Below are 14381 nucleotides of genomic sequence, written 5' to 3' on the forward strand. Positions count from 1 at the left end.
CCATCGCCAAGCAGCTTGGTGAGAAGGTGACAACAGTTGGTGCGATTATTCGCAAATGGAAGAAACACAAAATAACTGTCAGTCTCCCTCGGTCTGGGGCTCCATGCAAGATCTCACCTCGTGGAGTTTCAATGATCATGAGAACGGTGAGGAATCAGCCCAGAACTACACGGGAGGATCTTGTTAATGATCTCAAGGCAGCTGGGACCATAGTCACCAAGAAAACAATTGGTAACACACTACGCCGTGAAGGACTGAAATCCTGAAGCGCCCGCAAGGTCCCCCTGCTCAAGAAAGCACATGTACAGGCCCGTCTGAAGTTTGCCAACATCTGAATGATTCAGAGGAGAACTGGGTGAAAGTGTTGTGGTCAGATGAGACCAAAATCGAGCTCTTTGGCATCAACTCAACTCGCCGTGTTTGGAGGAGGAGGAATGACCTCAAGAACACCATCCCCACCGTCAAACATGGAGGTGGAAACATTATGCTTTGGGGGTGTTTTTCTGCTAAGGGGACAGGACAACTGCACCGCATCAAAGGGACGATGGACGGGGCCATGTACCGTCAAATCTTGGGTGAAAACCTCCTTCCCTCAGCCAGGGCATTGAAAATGGGTCGTGGATGGGTATTCCAGCATGACAATGACCCAAAACACACAGCCAAGGCAACAAAGGAGTAGCTCAAGAAGAAGCACATTAAGGTCCTGGAGTGGCCTAGCCAGTCTCCAGACCTTAATCCCATAGAAAATCTGTGGAGGGAGCTGAAGGTTCGAGTTGCCAAACGTCAGCCTCGAAACCTTAATGACTTGGAGAGGATCTGCAAAGAGGAGTGGGACAAAATCCCTCCTGAGATGTGTGCAAACCTGGTGGCCAACTACAAGAAACGTCTGACCTCTGTGATTGCCAACAAGGGTTTTGCCACCAAGTACTAAGTCGAAGGGGTCGACTTATTTCCCTCATTAACATGCAAATCAATTTATAACTTTTTTGAAATGCGTTTTTCTGGATTTTTTTGTTGTTATTCTGTCTCTCACTGTTAAAATACACCTACCATTAAAATTATAGACTGATCATTTCTTTGTCAGTGGGCAAACGTACAAAATCAGCAGGGGATCAAATACTTTTTTCCCTCACTGTATTTCAAAAAACAATACAAATAAACAAGTTTCAGTCAATATGTTAGTGGTGTTGGATCACACCTGTCAAGCAATTTTCTTTTGGTATGTATTTACTTTTTTTGCTCTATAAGAGATCTTATACTTCTAAATGCAATTTGTTTTTATATGAAAGGTATACCTATTCTTATTCTTTTTGTGTTATCCTATCCTAACAGTTTCTTCAGACGGCTAATCTCATATATAAACTGAAAATGTTTTGTGTGGTATTTGGGAAAAAATAAAAGAATGCAGTGATACATTTTAAGATGCTTTACTGTACTTGTGTGGCAAGTGTCATTTTACATGTGTTGCTCAAGCATGAATCCTGCTTGACTGCACACATTCTTAGGATTTCCTGTTATTACACATTGGGCTCTTTTGATAAAGTTGCACGTCAGCTGTGGAGCTTTTAGTTCAAGAGGAAACATAATAAATTCAACATCTAGAAAAGCTACATCACAGAAAATGAGGTAAAGTCATGTTACCAACACTTTTTATATCCAAGCTGTTCTGAGGCCACACAAAGACCACTAACTACATTTCCAGATCTTAGGTATCTAACTTTGACCTACAAATCACATGTATCGCAACCCCTTTTGCCTTTTTATTTAGTAGTAGGAAGTGGCATCTTACTATGAATTAAACTTTGTAATGTGCCAGTCGCAGGTAGGGTCAAAGTTTTGTAACTAAAGGGAAAAGTAATGGTGCACATTTGAGGGTGCAAGACAAGCTTTCTGATATCACATAACTGCAATAAAAGTTTTTTCTATGGTTGGACACTATGCATGAAATCCGTTGCAAAAGGGAGAGCATATTTAGTTTGTTGTCTTGTTTTTTTAATTTTCACAATTTATTCACATCATGGTTTATCATCTTAGATGAGGAATACTACACCAAAACTTTACCAGAGAGTGTAGATTACATACAGTCATCTATCTACACAAGGCCAAACAAATTTTCCAGTTCTGTCCTGGAGCGTTTAGTCTCGTGATCTGTCTAAGATAGATGAAACAACAGTCAGTTCATAATAACTGCAAATTATATTTGAATCTACTGTGCATTATTTATGATGTGAGCACCGAAAACATGAAGCTATGCAGCGTGTAAAAAATGATCTAAAAAATATGTAATGGGAAGACAATGCAGGACAGCTTTAGATCCATAAAAACCGAGAGATAAATGAAAGAATCGAGGATAAAAAGACTGTGGAAAAAACAGAGCTAACAGAAGACATCTGTAACAGTCTCAATCCTGACCATCTTAGATTGCACTGCTCTCACACAACTGTCAATTCCTGTTCTTGCATCGCATTCTCTGAGATAATTTTGAATGTTTCAGTCAAACATTTGATGACAGCATTCATTATAGTCTAAGTGCAAAAGACAGAGCCAGCCAGGATATTGTGACTTGGCTCTGTGGACCTGATGCTATGTACAATGTATATATATATATATATATATATATATATATATATATATATATATATATATATATATATATATATATATATATATATATGTATATACATTGTACATAGCATCAGGTCCACAGAATAAGTGTAATTGTAGTGTGGGGGAGAAAAAGTAGGAGTAAAGTGGTGGCATGGCAGCTCTTCCAGTTGCCTGAACAACTCAACAAAGAGCATCACAGAACGGATGTGGGAGGAGATCATGATCAAAGCAATGCTTTCTGTGTTCACTTCAGTATTTTATAACAGATATTAATTAAGTAATTACATTTAAATGTATTAAGTAATAAATGTTACTGTGTTAAAGAAACAATCACAGTGTACTTGACATAATGTCAATTTATTTCCCTGACAGAACACAACACAGAAAGAAAGTAAAAGTTGGAAAGGTATTCGGTAGGATTTGAATATTTAATTAATACCCTGGAACCCATTGCTAAGGTATAGGCCAATGTTAAGAGATGATATTTGTAGTTTGGAGTTTGCAGATCATTGTTTGGTTACCTGCTGGGGATTATAATCAATGTTTTAGGGAAACATCATGCATGCATGTATATATGTATCTTTTATCTATGTATCTGTCACTAAAATTAGCATTTACTTACAATTTCACACTAATCAGAATACACGCATCTCTAGCTACTGGACGATAAAATAAAATAAAATAAATAAGGTATTGTCCTTCTGAAACCCCAAAACTAAGATAGTAACTAGTGATAAATCCAAAGTCATTGGCTGTAAATGTTGGAAAGATATTTTTCTTAAACCATTTGCACTACAAACTGATACAGAAACATTATTGAAAAATCTCTACATTCTTTTTATTTTTGTTTCACAGAAAGCATCAATTATACAGTGACATGTATCACGATGACAATCACATCAGAAAGAAATGTTTAGTGAAGCGTACCCTACATCTTCTGTGAGTGTTTTCTATATATGTTTTTTGTAATATGTATGTATCCCTTATTTAAGTTGTAAACAGTTTTATTTATTTATTTTAATTATTTGCAAATGCCTTCAACAACTATTTATCTAACAGCAGAAATAGTGAAAGAAAAATTTGGCAAGTGTCCCTGGCCACAGGGGTCTCACTCCTCGGGGATCTATAATGAGCCAAATTTCTCAAAGAGAAAACATCTTCTTTCACAGCTGGGGCACCAACTTGCTCCTGTTATGTGGTACCCAGATGACACTAACAGTTGAACCATCACTGGGGTAAAGTAAAGTCGAGACCTTATCCAGTCAACCACAGATGTAAAACTACAGTACATTACATTACAATACATTAACAATATGTTTGACTTATTCAAATGTAAAGTATCTTGGTTCTGCATACCCCTAAACCTAGTATGCTCAGTTTAAACATATTGTAATTGTTTAGTTTGCAGTCATTGCTATTAACAAAAACTGAACGACAACATAAAAAAAATGATTCAGTATAACTGATGATCATGACATATATACTAAATATATCAGGTACATTGTTTTCTTAAAGAGATTAAATAACTAATAATTTGTTTCTGCATTTTTTAAATGTAAGGTATTTTACACAGATTTTTTTTTTAATACAAATATTTTTTATACACATTACAAGTTCTTGTTAAGAACCACATGGTCATTTACAGCTGACAGTAGGCATTGATATATGAGAAATGTCACTGCTATCAAAAACCAACTTCCTACTCAGCTAACACAGTTTGAATACACCTCAGCCTCATAACATTTTTTTCAAACGCTGACTACCGCTACAGACAAACAATGAATAAGACAGAAGTGTGTAACACACATCCAGAAAGTGTCACTTTCAGTTAATCTTTGTTCTTGTATTTTGCTTTCCAAGAAAAATATAACCTGGAACAGAGAAATGGGATGTACTTGAAAAAAGTGAAGCAAAACAGTAGTGTTATTATGAAAAATAAAGGAATAAAAAAAAGCTATCAGCTATTTGTAATCCTTAATAATTGATATGAATTGTTACATTTTTACAAAATTGCTAGTGACCTCTGAAGTGGTACATTTCAACCACGCAAATGATTCTGAAAGAAATATATTTTCACAAATTTAAACCAGACATTATCTGCTCATTTATTTATATAGTTATATTGTGAAATCATTGCCATTTTTTCATTACTTAAACCTTTTTGAAACATGATATGGTATCTCTATTTTAGTAGGTGAAAATAGAGATTGTGTGTTCTGTATATGACTACTAGTTTACATATGTAATTGATCTTTGAAAGCAATATTATGCAGGGGAAATCAGTGTGTCATTTAATATACATACCTGAAAAGAGGTTTACAGGAAATCTACTGTAGTTTAAAAAACTGTGCTTCAGATTTGAGCAAATATTCCCACTTTTGATAGTGCTACCCTGCCCTCTACTGTTTTAGCAAAGGAAATATGGTGCTGTGGTTTCTTGTTTCAGTGTGTAAACTACAAAATGCTGTCATTTCTCACTTCTCAGGCAAGTTCAAGGTCAGAGCCCAGCTATTTCCAGCTCATCTTTTCTTTGATCCATGTAGCAAAATGACAAGGTAACGCGATTCGGGGTCAGCTGTGTTACAGGAACGCTTACATAAATCGGGAAAGTGGAAATCAATCCTGGCTGACAGTGTCTTCAGGATAATCAGACCTTACTCTGTGCCTACTGTCATCTGCTCCCCCCTACCACCACGAATGAAATGCGTGGAAGCTCTGTCGTTTCTTGTTAGCAGAATAATTTTTACTCCTGGCAAGGTAAATAAACCTTTCACTGTGCGAACCACCAGACTTTCTTTTTATATATTTTTGCTTTCACACTAAAAATAATTGTAAGAAACTGTGCTAAAGACTTCTTGCTTCCATCCAGAATAGTAAACTTCACAGCTGTTGTCCCAAGATTATTCCCAAGAACAGGTAGTCAATATAAGCTATTTTCAAAGCACTGAATATATTTGCCTCACATACAGACAAAAATAAAATACGATGGTACACTTGAATCAAGTAAGCATTAATAACAGATGTGAATAGCTGTCTTTTACATATCAAAATAGGTCTGAATATCTGAATGGTGTCATTCAATATTATTTTAATATCATTTAATATTTGGAATATGGAGGAGCATCAAAGGTTACACCCAACTTACAATGTAAGATACTAAGAAAAGAAAAAGAAAAAAAGGATCAATCAATTAACAATGTGAAAGTATCCAATAAATCCCGTGTCATTTATGGGCTGCTTTGTACAAATAACACACATTCCAAGCATTTAATACAAATCTGACAGTTGAATCAAAGACTGGACTGCTTTCTGGCAAAAAGAAAACAAATACTGCATTGACAATTCCCCCACCCCCATCAGCCATCTACTCGTTACATTATCTGATCAACTGATTGGTAGATCTGATGATTTATTTAGAAAAACAGTAATCAGGACACATCCAAGGGGATGTTCATAATATTACATTCTGTGAAGGCATTTCTCCCAATGGGGACTATGGAAATAATGTCTTAGAATTAAATTAGTCAAGATAGAAAGCAAACAAGATTTTGCTTACGTTTGTACATACAAATCACAGAGTACTTAAAGTGTTATTTAGGTTTATAAACAGATAGACTGATGGACAAATACAAGCATATAAACAGTACCTACATATATATAAATAAATTGCATACTGGAAAAAGAAACAATGTCACGAAGATCAAACTTTTTCAGAAGTAAAGCTCCAGTAATATTTCTCATTTTAAAATACCAGTTTAGGATTTTAATTACCCCTATACTTCTGTGGCAAAACAATGCCTGAATTGGCAGCCATTTGAATATCTCACAGGTCATTGAGCATTCTAGTTAATTACTGCACGAATAGCCTGTTTTTCTCCCCTCTGGAAACACGTTTCTAATGGAAGACGAGGTCTGACAAATGTGTCATCTACATAATTAGCTAGGAAGCAACACATAAAACATTAAACATGCTTTGTGCCGACGACAATCAAAACATTTCATTTGTTGTCAATTATTCATCACTTTGTAGGTTCTGAAGGGGTTGTTAATATGGAAATCAGTCCAGATGCTAACAAGGTTATAGTTTCTGATTTAGAATGCAGATAATTTAAACACATTAAAAAGCAGACTTTATTTTTTATTTTAGAATAGTATTTTAAACTTTTTTCCCCCCCACAAAAACGTATTCCCTTCTTTCTTTTTTTTTTCTCTTATAATGAAGAATTTTTTGAATGTAAAGCTACTTTTTGGTGAAAAATAAGTCTTTCATCTGCTTCTAACAAATTACACAAGTCTTTGATAAAGACCCCTGCTAACTATGAGCTATGACCCAGTGCCCATTTCTTCTATGGGGGAGCTACAGATAACCTCAACCTCCTTGACAGAGTGAATCTCATTATAAGTTAATAGAAGCTATGATTTTATAATGAAATCAGTCGTTTTGTCATTGTAGTTTGCTTATTTTTTGTTTTTGTGTGACTAAATATATTTTAGCTTTTCTATGTTGAGCTTTTTATATACAGCCAACAACTGGGTTCACAGAAAGAGATACATGTATCGTTGTTTTCTCCCAAACTGCAAACAGAATTGTAGGTCAACAGTTATTTCCAAACCACCATGAAAAATGTAGAACCATCAGAAAGACCACATTAAATTTAACCACATTAAACTAGTAAAATATAGTGATTGAAGGGAGTTTGTTTGAGAATTAGCCTATGCCAGTAAACCAAGGCACCAATCACAGGTCTGTAAGCGTGTATGCTGTGTAGAAATGCACATTAGAAACTCTAGAAATCTCAGCTACTTCACCTGTAGTGCCTCACAAAAGCCATGGCAGAATTCTTCATTATTAATTTATATAAATGTTCTAATTGTGTAATATTAAGAATAGGTATCATTAATAAACTTAGTACAACAAATAGTAACAACTATATGACAATTTTAAATTAAACACATAAGTGGGCAACTAATAATCATCAACTCCATTGATTCCATGTTGTTGGCAGTCTAGGGTTACACCCCCCTACCTCAGTCTAAATTAGCTGCAATCTTAATTTTCTCCAGGCTAACTCAGTGTTAAACAAGTTCATTGATAACATAGCACTGGTAAGTATAGTTTAAGTAATAATATGTATTCAATAAATGAATCACTGAATAACAGTCTTCCAAATTTAACTTATACAAAATAACAGCTATGCAAGTTGCGTAAATATTGTAGATTTCTTAACTACACAAACCTTTATGAATAAACAAAACATTTAAAAAAATAACAATTGAATAATAAAACGGACTTTTTTCACACAGAGGAACTATGTGGCTATTCTATAAAAGTTATTTTGGTATCCAGGAAATCACAGTCACCAACCGCTGCTTGGTTCCCTTACATGTAATTACTGTGATGAAAAATCCCATAACTCCCTTCTCTAGCTACCTTTTACAGCTGTCAAATCAGAGAGACATGAAGTGCAGTAATAAGCCTAAGGGTGAGCTACTTAAAGTAATTAAATTTGATGCATGGGGCTGTTAATCTCCATTACCTGCAGGACCCTTAGCTCGGTAGTGCCCACAGCAGTGAGAGCTGGGTAGCCAGGTTTTCATTTCCAAAAGCTTAAATGTGGAAAGAACCATTAATGTTAAAAAGTCTCTTTAATCAATGGTTTTCAAATATTGATTGTATGTGAAGCTCACAGCTAGGTTCAGCTGCACTTTACATATATTTAAATATATATATATATATATATATATATATATATATATATATATATATATAAGAGAATGCCTGCATTGTTTTAAGTGTGTGTGTGTGTGTGTGTGTGTATATACACACACACACACACACACACACACACACACACACAATACATGCAATTACCTTTGTGATATCTGCCAAGTCTTATCAATCCAGCAAAGCTCAGTGTCACTTTAACAGAATATCAAGACCTACTTCAGGACAGTTTGTGGAAACAAAGCCTCCAACTAGACTGCCAGCTTGATTTGAAGTTAATAGGGTCATAACCTGTGATTGTTAAAATGTGGTACAGGAAAGAAAAGAAAATCTTCCACTTACAAACTTTACTTTCGGTTTTAGAAAAAGTTGTTAAAGGCAGAAAAAAATAAGAGGTACAATGTGAACTACTTAAATACAGCAGAACAGAGGTCAGCAAATAAACTGACATATTAACATATATTTCTGGGGCACTACAAGTTAATTATATGCCCTGCATGTTATCTGCATACCTGAAACAGGGGAAGAGGGTTAAAACTGCTGATGTGGCACTGACTAAATTACTAGTCTCTAAATGCAGATTTCAAAACTCAAAACAGGATAAAGATATGGTGTGTTCCTGTTTTAAGCTCTAGCATGTACTGTGCTGAAAACCTTGGGGTGTAAAAGGGAAAAATAGATGCACTGTTAGAAGTACAGCTGGGTGTTAGATCTATTTTAGATATTGTTTAAAAGCATTTCCTTTCCTCTTGTGCACTAGACAGATGACTACTTCAGACGGTATTTCAATCTTAGCTATGTCAAAGGACAGATGTTTTACAAGAGTCTGTGCTGATAGCAATCCAGCTGACATCAAGACACCTAGAGTATGGAAAGCTGGCATGCAACACAAATCAATGCTATTCTTGTATTTCCTGAATGTATGGTGCATCACTTGTACAGTATAGTGGCTGCCAGCACACCAGCCTGCACCAGTAGATAATATTAACCCTACTACTACCTTACTTTATCATTGATTAAGCCAATCTTTCATACTCGTACACAAGCATGGATAAAAAATGCCATATACCCCTATCTACACATTCATACAACTTACTTTACAGTCAATTAGGAAATGTGGATATCTCCATATGAATTTGTAACAATGTTACAAACTATTCTGCTGGATTTTGTCTAACTTGTTTTGCAAATTCAGATTTCTGACACAATGCATCTTGGGAAAACTACAGGTTCATAAGTAGTAGCCCTAGCATAATGAATGAACAGACCTTTATATGAGAATTCCTAAAGTGACTCAGTGGGCTAGTGTCCGTGGGTGGTTATTTTCATGTGAAATGCGTGTGCATGTCTTTGAAAAAATCTTGTGGGAACGTTGTCTGTGGCTGAAATAAATGCCCCCAGAGAAGGACAGGGTAAATCTCATTAGCACACGAGTCTGAAGACAGAAAAAAAAAAAGTGAAGTCCACTCTCCCTTTTCACACAGAAACACGTCACACACAAAAAATCAGTATCTCATGTTGTTTCATTACATGAAAATGTGAGTAGCACAATATGTCCCGACACCAAGAAATAGTGAAATACTGAACAAAATAAAGCATAAAATGTTCCTTCTCCCAAATTAAAGGCATAACACCCATTGCTTTGTATCCAGACATGCTTATGATCAATATTTGAGTGATTCCATAAAAAAAGTGGACATCCATTCTATATTTACAAAAGGTCTAATGGCTTTGCCCGGTGGGATCCTTTGGTGCTCTGATCAATCAGCTGACAGAATCCATCATGCTATTAATGCAATGGTGTGAGGAACATCATAATTTAAGGTGGACTCATAAAAATTATGTTTTCTAGTTTATACAAAAATTATATCGTTTTTTAATTTTGTGGACCATTATTCAGCAGAAATGCAATAGGCTACATCTTAGCTTGCAATGGCATGGAGGAATCAGAGTGCTGTGTTATGAATGCAAAACATAAAATAATATACATATAGTGGATGTCCCAGATGACACATACACATCTAAAAGTTGTTTCTCTGCTATAACCACTGAAGCCAATGGATGTTCTTTAGTTAATTTGTTCAGGATATTATCAGTAATGGTGATACAGATTTGCGAAGGATTTGGCTTTGGATTGGTTGGACTAACACATGCTGCAGAACATCATTATTGAATATAATAGTGTATCTTTGTCAATGGAATATATTTAAAAAAACATTATTTTAGATTTCAAATGTACTATAACTGATACAGAGATTCATAGCTTCCAATGTTGGCTTCTTACATTAGCTCTCAACAAAAACAGTATAATCTGACTGGATATGACCAGAAAGCCAGAACAAAACTTGGAAAAGCAGGTAACATTGACAAAACCATCCTCATTTTTTTTTTTCCCCAAAAAGTGACAAATGCTAATTCTGTCCCATTTACCAGCTGGGTATGGAAATGCTCATTAGTTTTTAAGAGGGTTAATCCATTTAACTTTCGCATATTGATATGCCAATTATGTCTAATTGTAGAAGAGGCATCCGTCAAGGTAATAGTGCATAAACACATGCAAGAACATTAAGAACATCCCAACATGTAATAAAGTAGGTGTTAATTGGTAGCTGAGTTCTGCAGGCTATTGAGGTGTATAATTCCGGGAGAGATGGATCACTTGTAATTTCTCTAAATAATTCCATTTGCAACCTCATGCTGTGATATTTTAAAGCTTGTAAAAAAACAGAAACAAAAACTAAACATGAAAAACTTAAGCTTGCTGGTTTCTGAAAGAAAAAGCCTCCCATACCAAACTGTTTCAATGTTTTTAATTGCAAATTTGCATTTTAAATGTTAACACTGCTCTTAAAAAATATACATATATCTATAACCATGTCATTGAAAGGCAGAAATTAAGCTGCTGATCCATGTCATTACAATATGGTGTAGAGCAGCATACAAACTTATGGCAACGGCAACTCAAATATCAAAGTTCTTCATTCTAATCTTCCCAAGTCATTAAACATGAGCAATTCTGCATTCATTTTGAAATACGAAGTTCACTGTTTTCTAAAATCTGCTGAACATTTTGTACTAGGTGCTAGGTTGTGTTAAATTATGTTTACAGAGTAAGTAGTGGGTGTCCACAAACTATAATGTTATACTCCCCCATGGTTTGCTACAGCTGTTTAAGTATCATGCCTCTAATTATCCTTACCATAATTCACATCCAGACAACATTAACTAATTATTTTTCTGCAAAAGCCTTAAGTTCATCTCACGCTGTTTTCAAGATGTTTGCAATATGAGGTGTATGTGAAGTTTAAATGCTGAATTTTTAAATTCCAATTGTGAGGCAAGCCATGAATTAAAACTTTTTACAAACTTTAGTCTTTAAAAAATACAAACAGCTGACTAAATTCAAAGGGCCAACCTGAGGGATTGCTTACTCATTGCGACAACTATGAAAGACCTATGAATATTATTACATTTCTCAGATGACTCAGTGCAACCTGATGTCCAAGCCATGTGGCCCTACAACGGTATGACTCAACATCACCCAGGTTGCACAACTGCGTGTTGCATATCAGTGTGGGAAACAGCCTACTGGAAATTGCTGAAAGGATGATGTTTTTCTGATTAATTGAGTTTCTGCATCTCATTTGGGGATGACAGAGCGCATCTATACAGGAGAAGCCAGAAATGGTTTATTGAAATCTACACAAAGATTGTTTTGGTAGTAGAAGTGCAATTGTGTCAGGGGCAATTAAAATCACATTAGGAGTCAGCTTGTTTTTTATGGTAGTGAAACTGCAAAGTGTTATACAGACAATATTTTGAGACTAGCGCTCTTCCCATTGTTACTACATCAGCAAAATCCTTTAGCTCTGCAACACAGACATTGTTGGCCCCCACAATGAGGGTCAGTCAAGACTTTCTGCTTCTGTCAGTGATCAGTGTCACACACAGGGCTAATAGGAGACCCTACAGGCATTGATCACTACAGACAAGTGACTTTTGACCTTTCCTGTCAGGAACTTAAGAGAACCTAAGCTTATCCCATATTCTGTTAATCTAGAGGTTGCATATCAGTTGTTTTATTTTTATTTTTTAAGGTTATGTAACACAGACATTAAGCATAGACCAGAATGCAAGGTTTTCAACTTTTTTTTTCAATCCGTTGATAATTCTGTAAAAACATTCAGTATCTGTTAAGCTCTTTTCTTACTGCAAAGGAATGTGGTTACAGTGGCACTGAGGGACTTGTGCTGATATGAGCTTGGAGAGGATTTCCAGTAGATGTTATGTTATTTGGGACCAAAAGGTTATTATGACGGATTGAAGAATCTAACTTGTCCAAAGCGGTTTTAAATCTAGGATGTATGGGACTTTTGTACATGTACAAATTAGGTGTTTAAATGACTTAAGACAAGACAGCTTGCCTGGGAGTGTATTCTAATGTATATTTAGTAAATAAAACCAAACTAGTGGTTATTATATCAGACCACAAATCTCCCAACTTGCATAAAATAAAATAAAAACATGTAACATTGATGTCCAGTATCTGCTCTCCAGAGTATCTGTTAAAACTATAATTTGACAGATTGCACATTGTGTAATTACATCACAACCTAAACTATATCCGTTTTCCCAGGAATCCAATCCCAGGGGGAGTAATTTAGGGAGAATAAATTGTACTGCCCAAATGCTGTACTGTCTTACTTACAGATAATGGTAATTATACGATATGTTTTAAAATTTTAATTACAATGATATTCATTTAAATAAATGCCCATATTAACTGAATGCAGCAAAAAGTAAACATCCAGTTTCCTATTTTCACATATAAATAAAGCTGTGTGAAATAAAGTGGTCAATTTTTATTTTACATTTCTATGCCCTTGTCCCACAGGAAACTTCCTCATATCCACCTACACAATGCAAAGCCATGAAAAAACCCAAGTAGCTAGAACCTGTTTTTTAGGTACCTTTGTACTATCCCACTACTTATATATACAGTACTTAATACTTCTCCTCAATATTAAATCTTATGATATATATAAACAAAATGAAAATAAAGCTTTTGTAATACTCACAGGTTTTGCAAGTTGTCCAGGATCTGGAAGGACCATAGACTTGGTCTGGCTCAGCCGGTCAGGGTTAGCTGTTGAATTTTTTATCCTCATTTGAACTGCCCCCACACTCTGATGAGCTGCACCTAGCTTTTCCACTGTAGGTTTGTGAGAAGTACTTTGAATATCCATTGTGTGACACTGAAAAAATAGACAATACAACATGGGAAGAGTCTTTTCTTTAACCAGTCTGCTTGTCTGAATCAGTCAACATACAATTATTACAATTATATACATATTTATTATTGCCACAGTATTAAATTTGTACTAACTATATTATGCATATTAAACACTCGTTTATGCATTTGTAACCCAGTACTAGCATATTGTAGGAAAAGGTCATGTTTAGCTGATCGATTTTTCTTATAAGTTTGTAATTTACTCAGCATTTTGAAATGCATTTGTTGTCATGATGTAATGAGCATGTCTAACTCCATAACCTTAACTGTGTAGATTTTATCACACAAACTGAGTGTTATTAGTGCAATACAACTTTAAAAGGCCAGTTATAAAGTTTAAAAAATTGTTCATTGCAGAAGAGAAACTAGCAGTATTGAAATGAAGCATATACTCAAAGAATAGAGTCTGTTTAGTGTATTTTTTACCTTATTTGAATTTCTTTTTAGATGCTCCTTATGCTAGTTAATGCGTAGGAGCTGTCCTCCCCTCCATGAATATCCCTGACTTAATATATGCATAACAGCCTTGGCGGCTGCCGCAAAACACAGATTCTTCTGCGAACTAGTCGCCATATTGATTGACCAAACTGTGATATTAAAACTGTCACCAGCTGATGTACTTCCGCCTCATGGACAAATCTGCAGTGGTGAATAAAACCGTGAGCCCATAAATCTATAGCCAATGTATTTCCATGGATACCTTTTCCATGTATTCCACAATAGCTCCAGCAGAGGGCAAGACAGCTCCAGATTTAA

General features: G+C 35.3%; 1 protein-coding gene across 1 annotated transcript in view; it reads right to left on the bottom strand.

The window, feature by feature from the left end:
- Positions 1–14381, bottom strand: part of arhgap15 (Rho GTPase activating protein 15) — a 168325-nt gene that overhangs the window by 148326 nt on the left and 5618 nt on the right. Inside the window, exon 2 of the mRNA XM_066687728.1 lies at positions 13411–13587. Within this exon, the coding sequence (XP_066543825.1) occupies positions 13411–13578 (168 nt within the window). The 5' untranslated portion in view covers positions 13579–13587. The remainder of the gene's footprint in view (positions 1–13410; positions 13588–14381) is intronic.

The sequence above is a fragment of the Amia ocellicauda genome, chromosome 16, assembly GCF_036373705.1.
Source record: "Amia ocellicauda isolate fAmiCal2 chromosome 16, fAmiCal2.hap1, whole genome shotgun sequence".
NCBI lineage: Eukaryota > Metazoa > Chordata > Actinopteri > Amiiformes > Amiidae > Amia > Amia ocellicauda.